This window comes from Mesocricetus auratus, unplaced genomic scaffold (genome assembly GCF_017639785.1).
Source record: "Mesocricetus auratus isolate SY011 unplaced genomic scaffold, BCM_Maur_2.0 Super-Scaffold_100013, whole genome shotgun sequence".
NCBI lineage: Eukaryota > Metazoa > Chordata > Mammalia > Rodentia > Cricetidae > Mesocricetus > Mesocricetus auratus.
Genome location: NW_024429196.1, coordinates 64233552 through 64260668, shown reverse-complemented (window position 1 = coordinate 64260668; position 27117 = coordinate 64233552). Strand labels below are relative to the sequence as shown.

Sequence of the window (27117 nt, the reverse complement as noted above, 5' to 3'; positions counted from 1 at the left end):
TCCTGAAGATTGAACTCAGCTTATCATACTTGCTTGTGGCTATCTTCTCACCCACTGAACCATCTCTCCAGCCTTTACTAATATTTTTAATATGTTTATGATGACTGTAGTTTGCTGGGAATCTAGGCTGTATTGCCAGCTAAATGTGCTCATTGTTTCTATGGAATACACTGTAATGACATTTTCATGCTACCTTGGGAGCTTCAGTTTGGGCTTGGTTCTGATTATGTTTTAGAGTATTTAGTGATTTGACCATTTCTGACTGTAATAACCTGCATTTCCTTTCCTTTGTTCTCCAACAGCTACATGGGAATTGGTCTTTCTGCTCAAGGTGTGAACATGAATAGACTACCAGGTACACTTGCAAGTGTTACAGTATTGTTAGAGCCTTAGGACTGACATTTCTGGTTAAAATTTTCATCACTTGTATTATGAATGCTAAGTGAAAGTTGAGTAGATTTTGATGTATTTAAATTTCATTTTCTTCTGTAGAACTTACATAGCATAATACCTATGCTTGCCTTTCTGTTAATGTTTTGTCCTGTTTAACTTTACATACTTGTATCAGCCACTTGAAGCATTTTAATGTGACTAGTTCTGTTGCCACCAGTCACATCCTGACCTTTAACCCATATTGCTGTGTGACCTTGTGAGAGTATAGATGAGTAACAAATGTGGCTCAGGAGTGTGTGGACAAACCGGAATACCGTATGAGAACCAGTTAGCCAAAGCAGTTGATTCTGTCTCCTGATGTTAAAAGTCAGTAGAGGAAATAGTTTTATGTGAAGTGCAAACTGACCCATACAGAACTACAGGAAATACATTGAGTAGGAACATATCAAGCCAGTACCGCTGCTTCTAATTCTTGGGTAACTTGGTATATTTTCATTGTGCATTTTTACTAAAAGTTAAGAGGGTTTAAGTGAGGTCTTAATTATAAGAATGTGTGTAGTTGAGTTGTATAAAGAGATCACAAATTGCATGACTTTTCCATATGGATCACAGCCTTGAGAAATTTGTGGTAAATGGAAATCATAATCTATTTTACATTAAAATATGTATGTTACTCATATTAAAGCAAAATTCTTTTGCTATATTAGCTAAAGAAGTAATGCATGGAAAAACATGCCCTGCTGTGACTGCTGTGTTCATGATCAGTAATGCATGGAAAAACATGCCCTGCTGTGACTGCTGTGTTCATGATCCTGATAGGAATCCTTTCTCTTTGGTACCTATTTCTCGTGTTCTGGGTTTAATGTTTTAGACAGCATTTTAGTGGTGAAATCGCTATATAGTATAATTGTTGAGAATGTAGTTATACATTTGGAGATTGTATCTTTACATTATCTGTTGTGCTAGTCTGACTAATTTTCCAACATTACTAAATAAATGACAGCTGAGGAGCTTTGGTCTTCATTGTAAATATACTTAACCTGTCTCTCTAGGTTGGGATAAACATTCATATGGTTACCATGGGGATGATGGACATTCATTTTGTTCTTCTGGAACTGGACAACCATATGGACCAACTTTTACAACTGGTGATGTCATTGGCTGTTGTGTTAATCTTATCAACAATACCTGCTTTTACACGAAGAATGGACATAGTTTAGGTACTGAGATGTATTGCATGCAAAATGGCCAAATATTGTGATTATTTTACTAATGTACGGTGGTTATATTTATTATGTGATTCTGTTTAATGACTAGATGTCTTTTTATTTTGTCTGTGTGGATGTTAAGTGATAAAAATTCATCTCCTTTTGTACAGAAGTAACAATAGAAGTACTGCTCAGTATTGAGCCATTCATTCTAGTGATAGAAATTCCAAGCTTGGCTTGAAAAAAATAATGTCCCTATTATCCAGCTCTCTAATACAATTTAAAAAAGAAAAGATCAGTTCTAAGAATGGTGTGGACGAACAGTTAAAAGGAGTGAAGAGCTCAGTACTTCTAAGATGGATATAGTTAAAGGTTAGACTTGCTAGTGGTGATTGTTGAAGGATGGTGTCTGAGACAGCCTGTGGCATAGGGCAGAATTAAGTATATAACTGGAACAAAAGACGTGGGCTAAAGTACATTAATGGAAGATTAGTAGGAAATTAAAGGCTTTAGCTGAATATGGGTATGCTCATTAGCATTGTGTATAGCTGTTACTAGTCATTTTTTTCTTTTTTAAAAAAGATGTATTCTTATTTGTGTGTACACATGGACATGTTTGTGTGAATGAATGCCATGTATGTATGGGTGCTGGAGGAGGCCGGATGAAGGTGTGGGAGCTACTGAAGCTGGGGTTGCTAGTGGTATGAGCTGCCCAGTGTGGGTGTTGGGACCCGAACTTGGATCTTCTGGAAAAGCAGGAACAGTTCTTAAATGCTGAGTCATCTCTCTAGCCTTCTTTTCTATTTAAATTACAAGAAAAATGAAAGGTAGTAAGACTAATGGTTTTAAAAACCAAACATTTTTACCATTGGGAAAATGAATATGCTCATAGCAAATTATTTCTGATGGCTTCACATGAAAAGAAAAAGCTATAGCCTTAGAATGCATAAACAGCTTTACTTGTGAATAGTATTTTCAAAGTTAGGCTGCAAGTAGTCTGCTTATCTGTAATGGAATTTCTTAAATGACAGAAACATTTGTGCTACATTCCATAGAAGAGAATTCTAAATTTCAGTTTGCATTGGGTTTCTATAGTGCCCCCAGCACAATCCATCTGTAACGTCTTTGCATTTCTCTCCATCTTAATATTTTCACTTAGAATTTTTTTTAAAATTCTGAAACTTTTAAAAAAAATATGACTTAAAAGTTGTTATTGGTCTACCGAAAAAAATCTTATATTCTCTTCATGTATCATGTTAATGACCCCATGAAGATTATGTGCAAAGTAGTTAACTTATGCTAGTCTTTTCTGGCTGCTTAAAATGTTAAGATCTTAAACTTTAAAGGGAGGTCTGCTTTTAGGTTTGACAGCTCAAAAATGCAAAACAAGACATTATTAGAAAACCACGATTAGCCTTTTTAACACTAATTTTTTAAACTTTTCAGAGAAGAAATTTTATTTTGGGAGATGGGAAGATCACAGGTGATGTGATTTTTTCCTATTAGATTTTCACAAACATTTAAATCAAACCTTTTCATTGAATAAGAAAGCCATTTTAAAAGGTAAGATGCTTAAGAAAAGGGTACCTAATTATGGAATTACGTTCTAATTTTCTGAAATTTGAAATGTTTGATGATGTGCATAAATCTAATAAATATTGAGCATGTAGGTAATATAATGATGATCAATCAGAGTCCTTTGCAGTCAGTCTTGACTGTTTCGACTCATGACTTATTTACCCTGGACCTCAGGCAACTTACTGAACATCTCTAAGTTTATAAAAACAGTACCTGTAACACCTCAGTGTTTAGAGCCACAGTAAACTCATCAGATAAAACTGAAATGATACCTGAAAAGTTATAGATGCTGGGCACCTCTGTGTGGAGGGTCCAGCCTGGGTGCCAGGGCTGCAGAGGTGACACCATTCATTTATACGTTCTCTTTGGCTGTAGTGTCAGGGTTGAATAGTGGTGGCAGAGAGCAGAAAGGGTTAACTACTTGGCTGTTTACAGGAAAGGTCCTCTTGCCTTAGGTCTGAGCTCCAGGGTCTAGAAGATCAAATACTGCTCAGCTCCTGTCCCTGGCCCTTCCCAAGGACATTTGCAGAGGGGACTTCTGCAAGAATGCTGGCAGATTTATATTTCTATCAACCACAAGCAGAGTTTTCAAAATGTACATGTGCTTACTATATAAAGAGAAATGGAGAGCTCTTTATTTGGAAAAAATAAGATATATATAAGTATAGAACTTAAGTAACTTGAAGATTTTAATATATTTTCTTATCAAACATCATTTGTTAGCTGAAGATAACATTTCAGAACGCTTCTTGACAAGTCAGGAAATTGAGAGTAACTTTTAAATAATTGTACCAGCTTCCTTACAGGCATCCTTTTGTGTCCTGAACCACACAGGTTGTGAATGCCTATTTGTCAAATGTCTGAAAGCGTTGATCTCTGGAACTAATTTGGCTTTTTCATTAGCATTCTTGATAAAGAGCAAAAACTTTAGTAATTATTAACAATAATTTTTGGTAAAACAATGTAAATTTGGACAGATTTATTAAAATTCATGTATTTGAGAAAAATAATTAGGCTACATTATAAAAAGTTTAAAAATGGGATAGTCACCTTTTTTAATATTCTCCTATTTTCTGTATTGTTTAATTTTCTCATGATTTTGGAATAATTTTTTTCTGTTTAGCTCCCAACCACTATAAGTGAAACTAAATATAGTCAAAATATTTCATATGGAATTACAAAAACAAAACACCTTCCAATTTTGCTTTCCTTTTGACGGATGAACACAGTTTTCTTATTGGTAAAAGTCGTAAAAACAGAGCTTTACCAACAACAGGCATTGTTTGTTCATTGAAAATACTTATCACAAGTTAAATATCTTTTATATGAAATGCTGAGGACCAGAAACATTTCAGATTTTGGACTGTAGGATATTTGTGTGTATGTGTATCTGTAATATATAAAATGAGATATCTTTGGGATGGAGCCCAGTGTAAACAGGAAATTCATAATTTATGGTTGGGTGGGTTTGTTGTTGGCACACCAGAGTATGGTAGTAGGTGCTCTTAGCTTTAGATGCTTTTCACAACAGGAGAGATGCTGGTGCTAGGCTGGTTGTTTGTTTGCAGTATGTGATTAGACTGTGCATTGAGCCTTACTTGAGAGTCAATCTTTTTAACACAGACGGTGAGATGCTACAGAAATCCTTGCCTCATTTGTAGTAGTTTTTGTAGCTAAGCATGCTGGTATATATATGTCATTCATTACCAGGGTTCCAGTTCTATTTGGCACATGGCTGTGTGTATTTAAATTCCAGTTTAGGCATCCAGGAGCACTCTCCATCCTTCAAGAAGGAATGGATTTGTTTTGTTTTGTTCTGTTTCTTAAATAGGGTTTCAGCATGTAGCTCAGACTGGCCTCATACTGAGGTCCTTCTACCTCAGTTTCCTGAATGCTAGGATAACAGGCATGTGTTGCTATTATGTCCTGTCAGGAAACCGTGTTTTGTTTTTAAAACAACTACTATACTTGCTTTTGTTCACTTTTTTAAAAACAGAAATGTCTAGTCCTTTCACCCACAATGCTTTTTATTTACTTTTGCTTTTTGGAAACCATAAGCTGAGTTTGAATTTTCTGTGTTGCTAAGGATGACCCTAAACTGATCATCTTGCCTCTGTCTTCTAATGCTAGAATTACAGGCATGCACTATAATGCTGAGTTCCAACCTAAACTTTTGTAAAAGCTAAATCTAGACAAGCATTAAGTGTTGAGGTGGATAATACAGCTGTGGGTAAAACAATCAAATCTGACACTGTTTTAACCAGTGTCCTCACTCATATATTGCTCAAGGTTTGTCTAAAATCATTTTAAAACTCTGGAGTTAATGCCAGTATCCCAGAAATACAGTATGTGTGTAATTAGTAGGACTGATGATCTATAGTAGGACAGCATTCACCCAGGTAGACATTATTGTTATTGAGAAAATTAGGCTTTTCTTTCACTTTTTCTTCCTTTGCTTTTCTCTCCCTTTGTTTTAGTTAGATATTCAGCTTTTTGCTATTACCTGCCTTTGAAAAAAATCATTAATACCTTTCTTTTTTCTTTTTAGGTATTGCTTTCACCGACTTACCGGTAAGACATAATTTTTTGAAAGATGTTTTTCATATTTAACTAAAAGAAGTGCAAGAAACTGGAGGTAGACATGTAGAGAAGTTTTATTCATATTCAGTGCATGTCCTGTGCATCATAGAAGGCCCTTCTCTAGTCGCTCTGGAGCATCAGAAGTTAAGCTCCAAATTGCAAAGTATCTATCCCATTGTCCAACAGATTATTCAAGATATCCTTTTTTTTTTTTTTTTTTTTTTTGGTTTTTCGAGACAAGGTTTCTCTGTGGCTTTGGAGGCTGTCCTGGAACTCACTCTGTAGACCAGGCTGGCCTCGAACTCACAGAGATCCACCTGCCTCTGCCTCCCAAGTGCTGGGATTAAAGGCGTGCGCCACCAACGCCCGGCCTCAAGATATCCTTTTTGATTGTTTGTGGATTACACCTGTGGCCTCCTTTGTACTAAGCACCCCTTTACACTGAGCCATGCCCCTAGCCCTAACATACTTTTGTTACTGTGCATTCATGTAAATTTTTGGGGGTTATGTTTGAGCATGCTAACAAAGGGTTGTACAGTTGTAGCTGCTCAGTCACCTAAGTTATATTGGAGACCTGCTGTGTCAGGTCCTGTGCCTTTTGGGATCATTTGGCAGCCAGTAAGGATTTCTGGAGTTGGGTTTTGAGATCAGTGACTAAGGTAAGGAAGTTAGAGTAAGCGCATGAAAAATAGTGAATTGTGACATTTTAAAGGAGTTTGTGTACTCTAGAGAGAACTAGGACACACTAAACCTAGACAGAGCTGTAGAAGCTGATCGTTGCTCAGAATGGAGCTTGAGCGTCAAGTTTCAACCGGGTGGGGCAAGAGTATTTCAGACAGCAGGGAGAAAAGTGGTCAGGCAGAGTCCAACATAGGATTTGGGAGTAATGTGAAGACTCATCAACCAAGAACACATACTGTTCTTCCAGAGAACTAGAGTTCAGTTCCCAGCGCCAGCTACCTGTAAGTCTAGCTTCTGGGGATCTGACACCTTCTTCTGGCCTCTTTAATCTGGTATTCACACACATACACGTAAATAAATAATCTTTAAAAAAAAAACAGAAAGAGGACTTGACTTTGATGGTAGGCCTGAGGAACTGAGGGTGAGCGGTGGAGATAGGACTCCTTAGTGATTAAGCAGAGCAGTTTTCTTTGTTTGCTCATTGTTTTAGGATAGGCGGTCTCCATGTTGCTCCATCTGTACAATTGTCAAGCAGTCCTTTTGCCATAGCCTCCCTAGTAGACACCGCATCTGGATTTGTTAGAACATTTTGGGGGCAGGGTGAGTAATTTAGTGGTGTAAGAGTCAAATATGATCAAAATATACAGTTGGGGTTACAAGCTGGAATTAAATAGAATTATCTGCGGTAAACATGGGAACCATTTGGCATTTAGGTGTCAAAATCTTAAAACTGGTTGTGAACAACATGTAAGTATGTGTTGGCCCAGAGAGAAGCAGATGGATTTCTAGGTCATGGTAAGTTTTGGAGAATGTAAGAAACTATCAAAGAGAAATTGAGAAGCAATCAGTGAGGTAGGAAAGACAGTGCATTAACACTGAAAGCCCGGCAAAGATAGGAATCAAGGAGAAGGAGTTGTATTACTATTTTCCTGTTGCTAAGACCGTGAAACATCACCACCAAAGGTGACTTGTGAAAGAATTTGTTTTGATTTATGTTCCAGAGGGCTAAGAGTCCTGGCAGCAGGCATGATAACACGAGCAGGAGGCAGAGAGATCATATCCTCAACAACAGACATGAGGCAGAGAGAACTTGGAAGTGAAGAGAGATTATGAACTCTGAAAGCTTGCCCCAATAACATACTTCCTCCTAAACTTCTCCAAACAATATCACCAGCTGGGGACCAGGCATTGAGATGCCCAAGCCCAGTGTCATTCAATCACAGGAATCATCAACTGCATCAATGCTATGATGTTTCCTGTCATGTAGGAACCCATAATTGGCCAGTAGTAGAGTAGAGGTCCCTAGTGACAATGACAAGGAAGTTTTAGCGGAGTAGAGAAAGTCTGGTAGGAATGAATTTAAGAGAGGAATAGGAAGAGACTATGGGTGACTTTGGAGAGTCTTGGTTACAGTAGGAAGTAGACAATAGGGCAGTAACTGGTGGTGAAAAGGTGAGTAGGAAAAAAAACAGCGAAACTTAGCAGAATATTGTTTTGCTATTAAATGAGTCACTAGAAAACAAACAAAAGCTGACATAAGCCCAACGGTGGTGACACACACCTTTAATCCCAGCACTTGGGAGACTGAGGCAGGCAGATCTCTGTGAGTTCAAGGCCACCCCAGTGTACAAAGTGAGTGCCAGGACATCCAGGACTGTTAACACAGAGAAACCCTGTCTCAGAGAATACCCCTAAAAAGGTGATACAATGCAGAGAGGAAAACTACTACTATAGACCATATTCTTTAGTAAGCAAGTGTGTAAGTTGAATTTGCTATTGAATAGAACATTTATGCTGGTGACAACCAGGGTGACAAAGTACGCAGGTGCAAAGTATTTTGTGTGGGAGGGTATTCATACGTGGTGGGGTGGCACACGCATGCCGGTGATGAGGCCAAAGGAGGAGGAGGTCTCACTGAACCTAAACTTCGCTGTTTCCCAGCCAGCGAGCTTCTGCAGTCCCCCTATCTCTGCTCCTAGCACTGTCGTTACAGGCACACATAGCCATGGGCAGCTTTTACATGGGTGCTGGGGACTTGAACTCAGTTTCTTTTGATTTCACAGCATGCTCTCTTACCCACTGAGCTATCTCCCAGAACTTGAAGGTAAATTCTAGTAGGTAAGATGATGGCATCCTTAACTATTGCAGGGTCTGTCATAAAAACACTCCCAAGATTCACGTGGAACTAGTTGGAGGGTTTTGTTGCTGAGAATTGATTGCTGAGGCTGTAAGCATGTTAAATCCCATCATTGGGTGGGCTGGGCTATACTAGCTCTCTTTGGCTCTTTGTTGGGCAGTGCAGTGTAGTGACCATTTAACAAAGGCATACCTGGTTTTAGGCACGCATATTTTTTGTCTGCTTCTAGTGTTTTTCTTTTCCTCCTTGATGTTGTGTGTAGTCCCCCCATTTAGAGTGAAACAGTGGCAACTTTATTAGTTACTGAGCAAGGTAGTTATGGTGGTAGCTCTTATAGGTTTATTGTGTCTCTAGAGGTCTGCATGCTGCACTTCACTTTTCTACTACAAACAAAACAAAACAAAACAAAAAACAAAGCTAGTCTTTCCCTTAAAGGGATTACAGAAAATACTTAAATGTTCCTTACCTATAGTTTCGTTTGAGTTAGTTGGAGAATTGAATCCTGAGGGTGTATATTTGCAAAAAGCCTTAATTTTCCTTGTCTGTTTTGTTGCACTCATTAGTCATAGTGTGTCCACACAGCTCTGACAGCCTTACATCTTCTGGTGATCCTTTCACAACCTCCTGAGTGTTACTCTAAAACCTTACATTTTTTAAAAATATTTTTTCTTAGTTCACATCTGTTTGAGAAATGTGTTTAACTTTAAGCAAACTAATTCAGTTTGGAATCAAGTACATACTCCTTTTGTTGTCATTCTTTAGCTGTTCTCATTTAAAATTTTTTAAGTTTTATGTGTATTAATGTTTTACCCACATGTCTATCTCCATACCACATGTATGCTTAGTCCCCACAGCCTGTAAGGGTATATACGGTTCTCTGGATCTGGAGTCACAGGCTGTTGTGGACTGCTATGTTGCTTCTGGGAACCAGACCTAGGTCTTCTGCAAGGGCAACAAATGCTTTTAACTGCTATGCCATCCATCACTCTAGTCCTGTTCTCATTTAAAACGATGATACTGTCCAGGGCTACAAGCTAACTTGAAGTCTATTTGTTTTTTTTTTAAATAAATATTTAAAATATAACAAAACTTCAGTTAAATATGAATTTGAATATGTACATTAGTAGAAATGGTTATTCTATTCTGAAAAGGACATAAAATTGTGTCTCAGTAGGCAAGGATGGCAGTTTTCGAAGAAGGAATTTTGTGTCCATCTATGTTCTAAATGCTTGTGACTTCATGGTAAACCACAGCTTCCTTAAGCTTGTAGTTTTTGTCCTGAAATTACAGAATTGTCTTATTCTCCATTGATGTCTTCATTGTCTTTGATCCTTTAACATGTTTTTGTTTGAAAACTAATAATTATGTGTTGGTTTTAATGAAAAATTTGCCATGTTAAAAGTAAAAAGATTTTTTTCCTTCTTTTATGTGATGCCATTAGCAAGCTGTGCTATTGAATTGTTTCTTAGGTTTTGGGTCTTAAGTTTTCAAGTAAAATGAGAAGACTTGTATTGAGTGTCTGACCTGCTTAGGGTTTAAATTTGTTTTGATTACTAAAAGTTAAAAGCTAGGCATGATGGATCACACCTATAATCTTAGCACTTGAAAGTCTGAGGCAGGAAAAGTGTCATGAGTTCAAGGCCATCCTGAGACTCTTGTTTAATAAAGTATAACGTACATAGCCATATCTCTCCACCAAAAGGATCAATACTTTGTCTATTTGTCTTAATAATCTAATTAGATTTCATATTTATTTTGATGTACTATTTTGTTTCTGACTTGTGTTATTTGTTGAATAGTTACTTTTAAATATAAAGTCTGCTGTAAACCCCTTTCAGCACTCATATTATCCCATTTTAATTTTTATCTTGTTTTGTTGTGAAAATACTTGTGATAACTATAATTAAGAGCAAAGAAACAAGGCAAAAATCCAGGTACTAAGGGAGGATTTGAAGTCTCAGGAATAAAGATGGAACTTGACCTAGTGTTTGTTAGCCTGTGTTGTCTTTGTTGGTGTAGAGCAGCCCAAAAACTTGCTCATCTGTGAAATGGCAACAAGCATCTCACAGGAGAGTCTAATGAGTGGACCTGGCATTTAATGAACACTCAGTATATGTCTCTTTTTGGATGCAGCAGTAGATTAATGACAGCAAAAGAAGCTAATTCTTTGTACATTTGATTTTTTTTTTTTTTCAGTTTAAAATCTTAGGGTATATTTCAATACATTTCAGTTTGAATATTCATATTTGTCTCTTTTTCCTTTGAAATTGTACATTTAAAGTTTTATTTTGCATTACGAATCCCCTAAAATTGGAATGATAGAGAGAAGATTAGCATGGCCCCTGTGGAAGGATGAGCATTCCATATGAAGTTTTTTGGGGGGGGGGGTTCAAGACAGGGTTTCTCTGCATTGTTTTGGAGGCTGTTCTGGAACTCGCTCTGCAGACCAGGCTGACCTCAAACTCAGAGATCCGCCTGCCCCTGCCTCCGAGTGCTGGGATTAAAGGCATGAGCTACCAACACCTGGTCCTTAAAGTAAGTTTTTACCACTGTCTTTATAAAAGCAGAGCTTCCAGGTGTGCTGTTAATGATTGTAGTAAATTGTAAATGGCATTTTCTGTGAACTAGCTGTAGTGTACATTTTGTTGACATGTAGCATATATAAAGGCTGGGATAAGCCTGAGTTATGTGAATTTTAAAGCTTTGGAACTTAGCGAAAGGAGAGTCCACGTGTGCCTGGTCGGGCCAAGGGAGCAGCCACTTTTCTGGGCGCCTGGATCCGGATTCCAAAACTTCTGACACCAAAATGATGCTGTAACGATAAACGGCACATTTACTGAAAGTAAAACTAAAACTAAGTATTTATTGTAGAAATTACTCACAAGATACCAAACAAGTAACCCAGATGAGCCGAGTAGTTTTCTGCCGCAGAACTGGAAACCGAAAGCCAGAAAAAGAGACCAAGACTTGCGTTGTTCAGTCTTTTATACCTTCCCCCCCTCCCCCGTACCGGCCCTAGCCATGCCCAAAAGTTCACCGCCTATGTCCGTATACGTCTTTACGTAAAGTGGGTGTGGTTAGCGGTGTGGTAAACCGCTCTTTTATTACCTCATCTGTATGCGCCTCTAGTAAGTCACATGGTTAATGGTGGCATTGTTTTCCTCCAATAATGACGTTTTAAAGAATACGGATTCAATTTTTCATGTATTAGAAATACAGTGCCACATGGACAACAGGGTCTCAGAATCATTCATGTGTATATCTTAGTTGTTTGATGATTAGAATTTAGAAAATAAGTTTTTATTCAACACATAATGTGCTGCTTTAGTTGTCTTCCACTAATATTTTGATTGAGATTTCAAAGTATTCATGAAATAAATTTATGGTTCTATTCTTGCATTGCAAAGATAATGAAGTCTTTAGTGTACAATCAATAGATATTTAAAGAAATGTGTTGTCTTACAGCCAAATTTGTATCCTACTGTGGGGCTGCAGACACCAGGAGAAGTGGTTGATGCCAATTTTGGGCAACATCCTTTTGTATTTGATATAGAAGACTACATGCGGGAATGGAGAACCAAAATACAGGCCCAGATAGACCGGTTTCCCATTGGGGATCGAGAAGGAGAATGGCAGACCATGATACAAAAGTAAGTGCAAGGAATTTTGAATGTACAGAATTTAAACATTGAGTATTTAAGGCAAGCTATTCTTTTTTTTTTTATTCAAAGATGAGTGTCTAGAAGTCTAATTTAAATCCTAACCATTTGTGTATACTATTGATTGTATTTTAATCTCTCAAAAAGTAGTTTACTAGTTGAAATAAAAGTGGTAAGCACATACAGAATTGTATTTCTGCTAGATGGAGGAAATAGTGACATTTGATCATTAAGGTAGTAAATTCCTTTGTTAACCTTAGTAATATGGCTGAGTGACTTCTGTAGATTATACAGTCAAATTTCTAGAAATGTTGACAAAAGATAAATCTAGAGGTATGACCTAGATTATATATTTGGGGTTCTGTGGTTAGGGACATGACATTGGGTGCCTTCCTCAGCACTGGTTCAGATACACATGGAGGAAAAAGACTGTTTGGTGCTTGTTCTCAATGTGGAGATATATGGGAGGATAGCCAGACTGCATACATCGTTTTCCAGGGCAAGTTGTGTGAGTTGCTCTCTCGGTGAGAGTGCTAGTTGGGTGGCTCTAGTTACTGGAGTGAGCTCCTTCTTTTCTTTGTATTTAGCATTTAAATTCAGGGAGACTGTAAGTATTCCTGTCCAAGAGCCTCACTGTAGGCCTCCACCTAAAAGGCTTTAAAAATTAAATGTAAATGTAATAACTTGGGCAACAAAGATGGCCCAAGATCGCAGAAAGATGACTTGCCACTACGCCTTTCCACCTGAGTTCTATTACTGGGACCCACTACTGAAAGAGAGAGAACCAACTCCTACAAGTTGTCCTCTGACCCCCACATGTGTGCCATTGTGTGGGTGTACATGCACACTCATTAAATAATGTAATTTTTAAAAAAGCCTTAGTAACTATTTTTAATGCTATTTTTTATATAAGTTACCATTAGACACTTAGGATAAGATAAAGGGAATGAAGACCAAGGAGCAGTTGACTGTGGAGTTAGCCCAAGTGCAGCATAAATACATTGAATTCATTAATAATAATGGAGGATGCCAGCAACAGAGAAGAAAGTAAGTGTTAAATCTGTTACTAGGAAAAGCTTTCTAGTAGAATATCATAAGGAATGGCAGGAAAATTAAATTCCTATGACAGTCAACTTTCTTAGACTATACATCTGTCCAAAAGTCGAGAGGGAGTTTAAAATGTTAAGAAAACCTTGGGTATTGTTTAGAGAAGATAGTGATTGGAGGTAGCAGATTTTTGTTTAATATTGTTTGGTTAACTATTTTAACTCTTGGGGCTTTTTAAAACATAAGATTGTATCTTAGAAATGTATCACTGTCTTAAATCTTGCATAATTAATTGGTTGCAAAACTGATTCCTCATTGTTTAGTTGGTCCCTCGTGGGTTTCATTCTGGACACTTCTCTCTCTGGGCTAACATCAGTGTCTTTCTTCACACTTTGGAATCCCATCTCACTGAACTGATGAACACAGAAAGTAGTTGGAACTCTAGAACACCAAATATTAGTCAGTTATCTCAAAATTGGGTGTTTTACACCTAGCTAACATGTTATTATTGGGATAGCTATGATTAAGGTGAGGTAGAAATTATGATTACTGGGACTGAATAATAGGAAAATGAATGGGGAGCCAGGGGTCATAGGGATCTTAAGAATTTTTTAAAGTGATTTAATGCCTTTGGTCTTATTTTAGATTATCTTTTTGAACTATTCATAACTTATTTTAAAGTTGGAAGTTGTAGAGCCTGGCTTCAAGGAAATAGATTGTTTTTGTAATAGCAGGTTAAACTTTATTAACAAAGCTTGTCATCTGATGCATGTATTCTGTTGACTAAATGATGTTTTCTTCCTCTTCTTCTCTTAAGAATGGTTTCATCTTATTTAGTCCACCATGGGTACTGTGCCACAGCAGAGGCCTTTGCCAGATCTACAGACCAGACTGTTCTAGAAGAATTAGCATCCATTAAGAATAGACAAAGTAAGAACACCTTGGTACATGGCGAATACTTGTTTTTAAATTCTAAGTTTGGTTTGCTTTAACTTGTATAAAATTTATTTTTTTATTCAAAATTTCCTGAATATATTGTTCTAAATTGGATACCTCCATATTCATTTTCATTGACTTTTTGAGTTGTTTTTGTGAGTATTTTTGTTTTGTTCCAGGGATGGGGAGCTCTTTTGTTGGTCTTGTGTAGTTCAGGCTGACCTTGAGCCTAGCTTCATCCTCCTGCCACATTCATTGACAGTTTTGAAAAAAAAATTTGACACTAGAGTTGTAAATACAGAAATAATTTTGTAGAAAAAGCAATGCCTTTCTTGTGTTTCCTTTAAAAGGTTAGGATTGAGGTCTTCGTTAGAGCCCGATGCTCTGGGTTTGGTGTCAGCCCCTGGTGGCGGGAAGGTGTAGTAGGACAACCTTCTTACTTATGCTTTAATAGGAAGTATTTGATACAAAGTTTTCTTGTGGTGTTTTGGAACCAGTTTTGAAGAGATAGTATGTGAAATTTTTTTCTTTGAAAGAAATTTAAATGTCTTTAAATTGCTACCTAAGTTTAAGTGTTGTATGTAAGTATTCATTACCTAGGGCCTTGTGCTTGCCCGTGCTGGTACTGTTTAAACAGGGCAGAGCAGCCTGACAGTGGGATGTGAGTTAGCCATCCGAGGAGATCCCCCCAATGGCAATAGTAGAAAGATGAAATGGAGCAACAGCTAACAGTGATGGGTGAGAGGACCCTCTTTAAGGTCTGATGGCCAGAGTGATACCAGTTGTAGCGCATTGTAGCACATGGTATGCTGGTCCTTCTCATCGCCTCAGTATGCTCTGTCCTATAGAGGCAGTCACTTACTCGAGTGTTCTATATCCTCGGTGTCTAATTTAGCAAAGTTCTGACCTTTTCAAAGTCTGTTGTTCTGGTCGTGACTCGTAAGGTCATAAGGTTAAATAAAACATTTTAAGTGTCATTTCTTTAACAGTCTTCTAGATCTTACTGTTTGAAAGTATAATACTGTTCAGTAGATGTTTTTCCTATACTTTACATACTCACTCATAATATATTAGTCTCTGAAGAGACTTGTTTTTAATGTCTGAAATTTTTCCTTGGATTTCCTAATCTAAACTTCAAAGTTTGCTTAGAAAAAGAGTTTAACAGTAATTATTTTAGAGATTTTCACTGTTAATTTTTTCTGGATCTATTAAAGGTTGTTTGTCTCTCTTTTGTAGAGTTGATATTTTGATTTCTTTTCTGAATAGGAATTCAGAAGTTGGTGTTAGCAGGACGAATGGGAGAAGCCATTGAAACAACACAACAGTTATACCCAAGTTTACTTGAAAGAAATCCCAATCTCCTTTTCACATTAAAGTGAGTTTTAGTAAAATATTATTTTATGTGTTATACATCTTAAGTAGTTAAAACTATTTTTCATGATTGTGTTCTTGTTTCTGTTATTTACATATACTTTTATAATATAGGACATTTAAATGATATTTTTAAAAATGTGGAGCTGAGGATGTGTAGCTTAGTGGCAAGCAGGTGCTTAGCATGTGGGAACAAATGCAGAGAGTGTTTTGTGTTACGAATTCTAAGTACTATGTACTTTGTTTGCTTTTATCATTCAGTCTCCCCTTTAAAATGGGAATATCTTAACTTAGAAGGCAGTAATCTTCAGTTTTCTCCTAAAAGGTATCTGAGTAACTCAGTGGATGTATTGAAAAGTTATAATAAATATACATAAAATGCAGTATTTTACCCATTCTTACGTGTTTAAGTACTTTTGCATTTAATGTGTGTTTTGCCCATTAAACAGTAGCTTCTCTCTTGCTTGCCCAGAGCCCTCATATACAGTATTGGTGGTTTTGTGGCCTGCTTAGTCACTTAGCATAATGTCCTTGAGTTTTGTCTGTATTGTAGCATGTGGCCAGCTTTTCCTTAATTTTGGAGGTTGGACGTTGTCCCATCATGTGCATGCACACTGCACGTTGTTTGTTCTGCTGTCTTCTGTCTCTGACATTGTGCATAATTTTGCTGTACACATAAGTATATGAGTCCTAGCTTTCAATTCTTTGATTGTTAACCTAAAAGTAGAATTGCTGGCTAATAGCTATGCTTAACATTTTGAGGACCTCCTGTACTGTTCTCCTTGGTGTATCCTTTCTTTGATTCACTTCCACATCATCATTTGCTCCCTGCTTTTTTTAGAGTATAGACATCCTGATTTGGCATTAAAATTTTTTTAAATGAATTTTGTTGTTTAAGAAAGTTGCATGTGCAGGGTGTGGGGGTACATGCCTTTAATCCAGCACTCATAAGGCAGAGTAAGGTGGATCTCTGAGCCAGTCTGGTCTGCACATAACAAGTTCTAGGCCAGCCAGGACTACAAAGTGAGACCCTGTATCAGAAAGAGAATTGGATGTTACTGAGCTTAGGATTTCAGTCTTCCAAACAATAGAAGGTCTTTGTAAGTCAAATGTCAGTTACTTTGCCTCACAGTAAAAGCTAACTGAGGCCCATTTTGGCTAAGAGGTTGGTAATGCACCTGGGTAAGGAAGGGCCAGAAGAAGGTTGTGCTTTGTACAGGTACATGTGTATCAAAGTCTCTTTTTACATGACTCACTTGATGTGATACCAAGAAAATACTGAGTTTTAAAATGAGGTGTCTTTTAATTTTATAGCTATATACAGATTTGATGATTATGCCTAAATAAGCTTTCTGTTTTTCTTTCAGAGTACGTCAGTTTATAGAAATGGTGAATGGTACAGATAGTGAAGTACGGTGTTTGGGAGGCCGAAGTCCAAAATCTCAAGACAGTTACCCTGTCAGTCCTCGGCCTTTTAGCAGTCCAAGCATGAGTCCCAGCCATGGAATGAGTATCCACAGTTTAGCACCAGGCAAAAGCAGTTCTGCACATTTTTCTGGTGAGACACAATCTTTTAAACTTATACTCTTCTTTATATAATTTTGACTCCTAAAAGTTTTTTAGATCTAGACATTATTGTCCCTTTCAGCTGTATATATACAATCTCATGTTTTATGTAAAAAAATATAGACATATAGGATATTAGTACCAAGAAGTATCATAAGTAACTAAGACTATTAATAGATCTTAATAAATAAATGTCATCATTCAGAATGAGTTGTCACTAAACCCATTGACAATAATGAGAAAGTAACCATATTTAATAAGGTATGGATTTAAAATGATCCTGCTATGCTGCCCACTAATTTCTAAGCCTCACTGCTCACTGGCTTCCTAACTCTCCTGACTCATTCCCAACCTTTTTTTCCCTGACTCTCTTTCAGCTTATTTGCTGCTCACACTCAGGCTCTGTTGCCATCACTTCTACAGATTTTTTTCCTAATCCTCCTCATTCTTCTCTGTTTCTCAACATGAGCTCTTAGCTCTGTGTATTTGGCTTTATTTTTGTTGTTAATTCTTCACTATTTATTGCTTGTATTAGTGGATGGAACAGGTAGTGTTTCCCCAGGTACTGATTTAGAGATGTTAAGAGGCACCAACAAGTTTCACAAAGACTGGCCTCTTTAAATGCAATTTTAATTCTTATTCTAAGCTAAGTACAATAATAATTTAATGTAATAAGCTAAATAAACACACAGCCTGCATATCCTGAACCACAAGGGTGGCTTGTATCACCACATACACTTTTATTCAAGTGTACATTTCCACAATGAAGTACTTAAAGTTATGTCAATAAAACACTACCGCAAATGCTTGTCCTGTCATTCTTGGGGCTGAAAGCACTTATAAGCCCTAAAAGGTTTTAAATCAAAAGGTTTCTCAGCACAGAAGTACTAACGTAAAACTTACTAGTTTCTTTACCAAGACAAAAAGTAAAACACTGTTCTTTTGAATAGAATATTAAAGCAAAGGATCCATTAAGATGTTTCTTAATAAAGTTGGTTCCTTAAAAGAAACAAACTAGTCATTATTGATAATAACCTCAGACCAATGCTGTCTAAAACCTTCAGCTACATAGAACATGAGTATAAACTTTAATAAAAAGGAATTTAGAATTCACATATGTACCTACTGTATATAGCTTGTAATGCAGAAATCTACCTAAAACAATAAACCCTACTTTACCCTTTATATATGGAACTGCATGGTTTGTAGTACTTTAACTTGGTCAGATAAGGAGGCTGTTAAAGGGTCAAGTTAGAAATCTAAAATGGAAGACCTCTTTCATTGCCTGCCTAACTGTCAGAGTATTACTGTAGAAAGCAGTTATAATATATGGTTTCCGCAGAAAACACCATAATTTCAGAAATTATTGATGTTGTCAAGATCTATAGTTGACTTGGCCAAAAGCTTTTCTAGCCAATTTGAATTATTCATTCATAGTAAGTCTGTCTTCAACTCTAGTAAACTTCCTTGGGTCATTTTGAATTAAGAAGATCATATTCTTGCATTTGACCTTGTCTTTCAATTGACATTGTGTTGTAAGTCATTTCAGTGATGAATTCTGACAGGCTCTTCAGTAAAATCCACTGCTTCAGTGGTCATCCCCAAAGCCATACACATACTCTGTAACTCTTTAGAAAAAATTCTTTATTTACCCTGTCTACATTCCACTCTTCCAGTTTCTTTATTTTCCTCCACATCTGTCATCCTACTAGTTTGTCAGCGTGCTAAGCCCGTATTTAATTTTATAGAGCAGATCCGATGATGGGATAGTTTTTACTCCCTATCAAGTAACACCTCTGTTCTTTCCTACAGTCTGTACAGCTTTACTTCAGGCTTTTGACTTACTGTTCCATATGAGGACAAGACTTACACGTCCGTATCTTTAGCCCCCACACCTTGAATATCAGACACTTGGTGTGTTCATTCATCTGTAAAATTAGATGATTATAACATGCCACATGATGACATTTCTGTCAGTGACAAACTATGCAAATTGGCCCCATGTGATCTTGATGGAGCAGAAAAGCATTACAAAATCATGGGACATTTTTATTGTAATTGTTTCTATGCTAAAGTAAGCAAATACATATCATTGTATTCTGATTTCTTTATGGGTATTTTGCTTGCATATACATTAGCTTGTGTGCCACACATGTGCATTGGCAGGAGAGGCCGAAAGAGGGCATTGGATCCCCTGAAACTGGAGTAATAGATGGCCATGAGATACCATGTAGGAGCTGGAAATTGAGCCTAGGTCTTCTGCAAGAGCATCTAAAGTTCTTAACAGCTAAGCCATCTCTCCAGGCCCATATTACGATGTCTTATATCATGTAGTATAGTAACATACTGTCTAAATTTGTAGCCTAGGAGGTTTAGGCTATCCCACATTGCTTAGATAGGCATGACCATCTAGGCTTTTGTAAGAATACTCTGTGTTAACACTACAATGTAATCATTAACCCAGTTCTCATAATTTGTCCTTGTTACAAACATTGTAGGGCCCTTGTGAGTGATTGTGGGGATTAAATGAGATCTGTAATTAAATTTGGAGGGAATAATAGTTTACAATGAAGCCTTACTACACTATCCAGCTTTAAAAAAAACTATTTACATTTCCCATTGACTTTCCTACATTCTAGAAGTATAAAATATAAAAGTATTATTTACAACCTAATCAAATGTTGTTTGTTTCTTTGTGGTATCTTTTTCTGTTTTCTTCTCAGGTTTTGAAAGTTGTAGCAATGGTGTAATATCAAATAAAGCACATCAATCATATTGCCATAGTAAACACCAGTTATCCAGTTTGAATGTACCAGAACTAAACAGTATCAATATGTCAAGGTCACAGCAAGTTAATAACTTCACAAGGTAAAAAAGTGATTTGCCTAACTTTTGTATTAATAGAAATAGCTAGGGCATAAATGCCATCTTCATTGATAATGTTTGAAGAACTTCTATGATCCACTCTGCAGCTATGAGCTTCCAGAACGTAACAGGGTAGAGAACTATTTCCTGTAGGTTTTCAGCTTCCTTGTGTGCAGAGCTGTTCTTAGCTCTTCCTTTTCCTACTATGTTCTTCCTTCTAGGAAGGCTATAAGGCAGATTGTTGGGCTTTGTGCATTGTCTCCTTCCAAGGGCAATGTGGGACAGATGCTCACATAAGAATCTTTGTCATTAGCATGGTAATAATATCGAGGACCGGTTTGGTACCAAACATGCTGCTGGCTGTGTTATCGGACTTGTAAGATTAGAAAGAAGAGATATCTTAACGAACATAACTATACTATGGGTCTTGGCACACTCGAATTTAACGTTCATGCATTCAATGTAATCACTTGAATACAATCATCCAAGAACAATTTATGTGCATTCAACCTGCCCAGTGATGTAGCATTTGAATCAGGTTCATACTAATGTGGTCCTATAACTGGTACCAAAACCGTTGCGTTTTCAAGCAGTGTTCTAAATTTCTTATTGAAGGAGAACCAACTGTTACCATGGAACAACTGTATAGCAAATATGATTTGCAGAAAGAGGTCTTTTTAAAAATTATATTTAAAAGTTTAGAGATGGAAATTTCTGGGTTATCTGTCTTGTGGTAAAATACTGTATACATGAAAAAAGGTGATGATATGGTACAGGATCTGCACACTGGGGTGGGCACGGAAGACTGAGAACCATAGGAAAAAGAACTGCTGAGGAGGGCGGGTACTTATTCACAGTGAAGTTGACCTATTAGAAAAAAATTCTGCCGGGCGGTGGTGGCGCACGCCTTTAATTACAGCAATCAGGAGTCAGAGGCAGGCGGATCAATGAGAGTTCGAGACCAGCCTGATCTACAAGAGCTAGTTCTAGGACAGCCTCCAAAGCCACAGAGAAACCCTATCTTGGGGAAAAAAAATTCTGAATGGAAAACATAAATAAATGTTAACTAGAACCTTATAAATGGTATTTTTAAGAGAGTTCTGCCTTTGGCAGTAAGATTGCTGTTGGTGTGTGGCATTTTCTCTTAGATGCTACCCTCTTGACAGGAAGTTGCATAGTAAACCTGTTCTTGCTTAGCTGCAGGAAAGACAGTGCAACATCCTCCTTTGCAGTAGAGAAGGAAAAGACGGCAAACTTAGCAACTGCTTTTTAAGCTGCTAGCCAGTACGAATTATTTGTACTTGGGTAATGACTGCTCTGCACCAATACTGTAAAGTCAGCAAAGATGACATTAACCGTGTAAACCATTTCACAGCTGTATAGCCGAATATCAGAAAGTAAATGCTGTTTTTTAAGCTCACCAATTGTGACGTAGGAGCTTGTGCTTTTGTCTCCTCCCACTGGTCCACCCACTCACTCCTGTCTGGCTTTAAGACCCAAGGCCGGGTGGTCTCTGTAGGTAACATAGACCTTTGCCTTGCTTTGTACCTTCTTACCTCGTGTTCCTTAAGTTAACATTGTTCATAGCAGTGCTGGAGACCACTCGGGGGTATGTGGATTAGCTGAGCACTTGGAGAGCAGTATAAATATATCCTTAGTGTCCAATACTTGAACAGTCCTCAAGGCTTTTTTAAATGTGGATGAGTGAATAAATGAATGCCTCCAATAATAAATCAAATTGTCCAAAATCCTTAAAAGCTTATATAATTAAACTGTGATAGTAAGGATTTTAAAGCTTAAAATTTGTTTATTTTCCTCTTATGAGATTTTTCTGATGAGCATACTTTTCTTATTGAGTCAGTGTGTTCATCCTTTGCCTCGTCTCCCAGGTCTGTCATTTCCTTATAGAACTATTGCACAGGAGTCGGGGGGGGGGTTGGTGTGTAATGTGTATGTGCACACCTCTACTCACATACCCTCAGCTTAAATAGTGGGTTGTCTGTGCGAGGGTTTGCAATTTTTGTTGTTTTGTTTTTCTTTTTCCTACAAATGAATGTATTTTACAATGAGAAATGCCCTTTTCCCACATTTCCTCAATTTCCACCAGTTATCCACTTCTGGGTTAAGTGTTGCTTAGCTCTTCATAGGAGATATCTTAAGACTAAAGTATTTATTGTCTCTTTAAGCCTGGGTGGATCTGAAAGGGCATGTATGTAGCACAAGGCGTTGATACAATGCAGGATGAGCAAACATGAGAACTTGTCCAGAAACCATCTGGCTACTGTTGAAAAATAAAGCTTTATTGAGCTAGCCATAATAGTGGATAGCTGAGATTTCAGCTACTTAGAAGATGGAGGCAGGGGGATTGCAAGTTCAAGGCTTGGACAGCAAAGATCCCATTAAAATAAAAATCAAAAGTGAAGACGGGGTAGTCCTTTAGAGTCACTGGTCAACAGGACGGTCTGGAGAGGAGTAGTAGTGCTGTTTAGATCTATGGAGCTGGAAGCTGATAAGCCAGAGTCGTTTGAATTTTGTTTTGTTTTTTTAGTAGTTACTTTGAAATACCATATTTTTAAATACCAAGGACAGGGACCAAATGCAAAGTTTCAGTAATGATGTAGATATGAAAAAGTCTAGAGACTTGTACAAAGTCTAAAAGCAAGCAAATAATGAGGGCAGGGAAGCAGTCCACTGGGTTCTCTGAGCCAGTTTTCTCAGTCATTGAATGTTAGAAGTGACTCTTGGGGCAGTGGAGAGAAAGGGTTGTCTCAGGAAGACTCAGACAAGAAAGAAGTACAGATCTGAGTTTGAAAAACAAGTATTATGGCAAAGCATGTTTTTCCCATGTTAATGTAAAGTCATAAGAATCACCACACTCTTGCACGTGTGCCTTTCTGCTCCTTCATCTCCTGCAGTTCAGGTTTGTTAGAGATCAGTTATGTGTGTGCTTGATATGTTGAGATTTAACCTCTTGTGCCTCATTTGAAGATTCCTGTCGTTTTATGAAAATTAGTTTTTATAAGGCTACAGAGTTGTGTAGTAACTTACCTTAAACTAAAATCTAAAATTAGGTTTTGTCTTATTTTGTTTTCTCATTTTCAGTAATGATGTAGACATGGAAACAGATCACTACTCCAATGGAGTTGGAGAAACCTCATCCAACGGTTTCCTAAATGGTAGCTCTAAGCATGACCACGAAATGGAAGATTGTGACACCGAAATGGGTCTGCAGTGATGTTTTTTACATTTTAAATAAAAATTGGTGGCTACAAGGTTATGCTTTTACTTGGACTGATTTGTAGCTAATCATTAACCAGATTTCAAAGATGAAACATCTCACTTAACACTCTTTGTGAGCATGAGTTTCTGGAGAGAGCAGGCATCTTTGGGCTCCTGAGGGGGAGATGCCAGTCTTGCTAGCTCAGCTCTTGTGATATCCTGCATACTTCACTACCTCAGGGGTGAATGCTGGAGATAGAAAAATTTTTACACTCATTTCCAGTGTAGTCAGTAAGACCAAGTGGGTAGCAATGATGTTGTAAATTTCAGTTAAATTCAATCTCTTAAGTCCATTAAATGCAAGCATATGACATGCATAGGCTGTTCCTAGGTGTGACTTCTCCCACTTTAAACCAACCCCTTAGTGATGCATTTGAATGCCTCACTTAGTTGTTAATGTCTATAGAGTTAGATGGTCAGCAGACATCCTTATCAAACAATGGAAATGATTGAAGCTTATAAATCATTTGTGGAATTTGGTTTAGTATTAGATTTCATTGTATTTTTGATAATCACTGAAATTGTTTAAGGAACAGCCTGGTCTGTCTTTGCTGCTGGTGTAAGACCCTTTATATCTAGAGATGGAAACACACTGGGTAGGGGCATGAGTTCTAGAGCCAGATTTACCTGGATTTGAAAGCTGCAGCTGCTACTTAACTAGCTGCTTAACCTTGGAGAAAATACTTAATTTTTTGTATAATGGATAAAATATGATCTAAGTCATTGTGAAGAGCAGATGAATTCATTTATGGAAAGCTAATTATAGCAAGTACTTTGTAAATGTTAGTCATACTTCATCATCTTATGAATGATATCATTAGTAGTGATTTATATGAGTACAATGTTGTCGATTACTAAGTATTAATCAACATAATATAAAATACTTCTAAAGCTTACATTTTCCTTAATAGTGTAATTAGTTTTTTTTTCATTAGTGAAATAAATGCTCCAAGAACATTTTATTTTCTGTTTGTTATCAGTTAAAGCCTGAGAAGGAATCACTGTGTTTCACATCCTCATCCTTCCCCCCCTCCCCCCTCCTTCCCTCCCTTTCCCTTCTCTCATGTTGTTTTAGGAGTTCCACTTAATTTTCCATGTAAACATTGAAAGGGTCTCTCCTTTCGGCTGCACTGAATGTTGGATCCCAGACTCTTGAGACAGATAAAGTGTAGCTTTGAGTTACAAAGTTCCATATAAAAAATTTTGAGCCAGGCTTTGGTAGCTCACGCCTTTAATCCCAGCACTCAGGAGGTAGAGGCAGGTGGATCTCTGTGAGTTCGAGACCAGCCTGGTCTACAGAATGAGTTCCAGGACAGCCTCCAAAACAATACAGAGAAACCCTGTCTCAAAAAAACAAAACAAACAAAAAAACCCAAAACTTTTTTAAAATCTCTGTTTAGCAGCCAGGCATGTTGGTACATAACCTGTAACCTCCGCCCTTGAGAGGCCAAGGCCAGCCAGACAAGACTTTGTCTCAAGAATGTAATATATTTGTGTATAGATGAACTACTAAACAGTAGTTACTAAAGAGTATAAAAATGTTATTTAAAACATTTGTATTCTCCATTGTTTCCCATCTAATGAGTAGTGAAATGGCTGTTTGTTTCACTTGTAGAAGTTGACTCCAGTCAGTTAAGACGCCAGCTGTGTGGAGGAAGTCAGGCTGCCATAGAAAGAATGATCCACTTTGGCCGAGAGCTACAAGCCATGAGTGAGCAACTGAGGAGAGAATGTGGCAAGAACACAGCAAATAAAAAAATGCTGAAGGTACGGGTGTTGCTTGCTTTCAGTGATAACATACGGGGCGTTGGGGGGCTACTTATGTTTACCAATTTAGAGGTTTCAGTCTGTCCCCACTGCATTGTTCCTGGGTCTGTGGTGAGACAGAACCTCATCCCAGGGAACTCATTAGAGCAGGACTGACGGGGAAAGGATGGGGTGAAGGAAAATGGTACCCTTTGCAGGCAAGCCTCCAGTGACCTATTCCTTACAAGTAGGCTCCACCTTCTCCAGTTTCCATTTTGTCAGATTAATCCAGTGATGAAGTTAGAGCCCTCATGTGTAGATGAACTTTTGTGGCTAGTCAGCTTCTTTATTAACCCAGTCACTGCGACACATATTCACACAAAGTGAAGGAATAGTCCACATTTCCCCCAACAAGAACTACAGTTACAATAGCCAGTCCATTTTTATTTGAAAAATGTAGAAAAAAATACTCTATTATTTATCTTCTTGAATCTAAAGTTTTATACCTAATTTACCTTTTATCATAACCAAGGAAAACTTTATCTATGACTATATAATCTTCAACTCATCAAAGACCCCAGAAGGGTGAAATGTTACTTAATGATAGGGACATTGGCTGCCTGGACAGTCACCCCTTGATAGGGCAGAATACCAAGAACAGGAAGAAATTGAGGCTCATTCATATAGCCTTCAAAGGCATGGTCCCATTGTCCCAGTTCCTGTAGCTGGGTCCCATCTCCCAAAGTTTCCAGGGCTTCCAAAAATAGCACTGCCTGCTGAGATAAAGCATTTAACTTACAAGCCTGTAGGAAACTTTTTATATTCCAACACAGCATAGCCTAGAAAGCACAGGGCAGTCTTTGTTCTGTACTTGAACTGAGAATTTATGACCAGCAACTTGTAATAGTACCTAATACCACACGCTTGGCCAGCACTATGGCTTTATGCCAAGGGTATGGTCAGTATCTACTTGCACAGTAGCCTCAGTTAAAGGCATTACTAAACCTTACATTTCAATAGCTAGGGCAGGAAGAGAAATGTAGTAACTATGCCACATCATCTGCTGTGTAATATAACAGTTGTGTTGCTAGTGGTAACCTTCAGCAATCAAGAGAAAGAGAGTTAAATTACTATTTTGTACTAGATGTAAGAGTTGGTAGAAATAGATATTCATGTATCAGTTCAATGGCTGCCCACGTTTGCTTTAGAAGATTCTCTAATGGTCAGATATATCTTTACTATTCCATTTTAAGTATGTCTCTCATGAATACATGTAATATATAGTATCAGTATGCATTGCTATGTAACGCTTCAGACCTTGGTCAAGAGTGTTAAGAAGAAAGTTAACATTTAAGCTCTTCATTAAATTTTTAGGTATCTACATAGTACTTCATTGCGAGATGCTGAGGGCTGCCTTACGATAATGGTTCTTAATATTTCTGATGCTTCAGTCCTTTAAAAATTGTTGATAAGAGGCTGAGAATTTAGCTCAGTGATCAAGTGTTTACCTGTGCTGCAACAGGCTCTGGGTTTTACCTGAGTATTGTGCCCCGGCCCTCCCCCAACCAACAAAAGTTTTTTTTTGTTGTTATTGTTTTAATATCTGTTGCTGTCTATCATATTAGAAGCTAAAATTAAATTTCCAAAAGTCTATTGACGTTTTATTTTAAAAAATTACCCCCACTTAAATGAGAAACAGTATTTTTAATTTTTCAGGACCCTCCTGTTAATAGATGAGCTGGGGCCGGGAGGTGGTGGCACACGCCTTTAATCCCAGCACTCGGGAGGCAGAGGCAGGCGGATCTCTGTGAGTTCCAGGCTGGGCTGGACCGACAGGCTCCAAAACACTACAGAGAAACCCTGTCTCGAAAAACCAAAAAAAAAAAAAAAAGCTGGAATCTCAGATCTACTTCTGCATTGAACCCATTAAACAGATGAATCAGGCGTTCATGTGTCTGTGAAACAGGCTATGAAAGTGAAAAGAGCAAGGAAAACCATAGTGATCCTATGAACACTTTTGAGTTTGATGCCCCTTGAAAGGGGCCTAGACATCATGTGCCCCTAGACCACA

General features: G+C 37.6%; 1 protein-coding gene and 1 pseudogene across 1 annotated transcript in view; both read left to right on the top strand.

Annotated features, from left to right (window-relative positions):
- Positions 1–27117, top strand: part of Ranbp9 (RAN binding protein 9) — a 76342-nt gene that overhangs the window by 40188 nt on the left and 9037 nt on the right. Inside the window, exons 3-12 of the mRNA XM_005066347.4 lie at positions 303–355; positions 1446–1613; positions 5728–5750; positions 12043–12227; positions 14101–14213; positions 15486–15594; positions 16958–17148; positions 19880–20024; positions 23124–23245; positions 24916–25067. Coding sequence (XP_005066404.4) covers positions 303–355; positions 1446–1613; positions 5728–5750; positions 12043–12227; positions 14101–14213; positions 15486–15594; positions 16958–17148; positions 19880–20024; positions 23124–23245; positions 24916–25067 — 1261 coding nt within the window. The remainder of the gene's footprint in view (positions 1–302; positions 356–1445; positions 1614–5727; positions 5751–12042; positions 12228–14100; positions 14214–15485; positions 15595–16957; positions 17149–19879; positions 20025–23123; positions 23246–24915; positions 25068–27117) is intronic.
- LOC121143841 lies at positions 10859–10954 on the top strand (annotated as a pseudogene).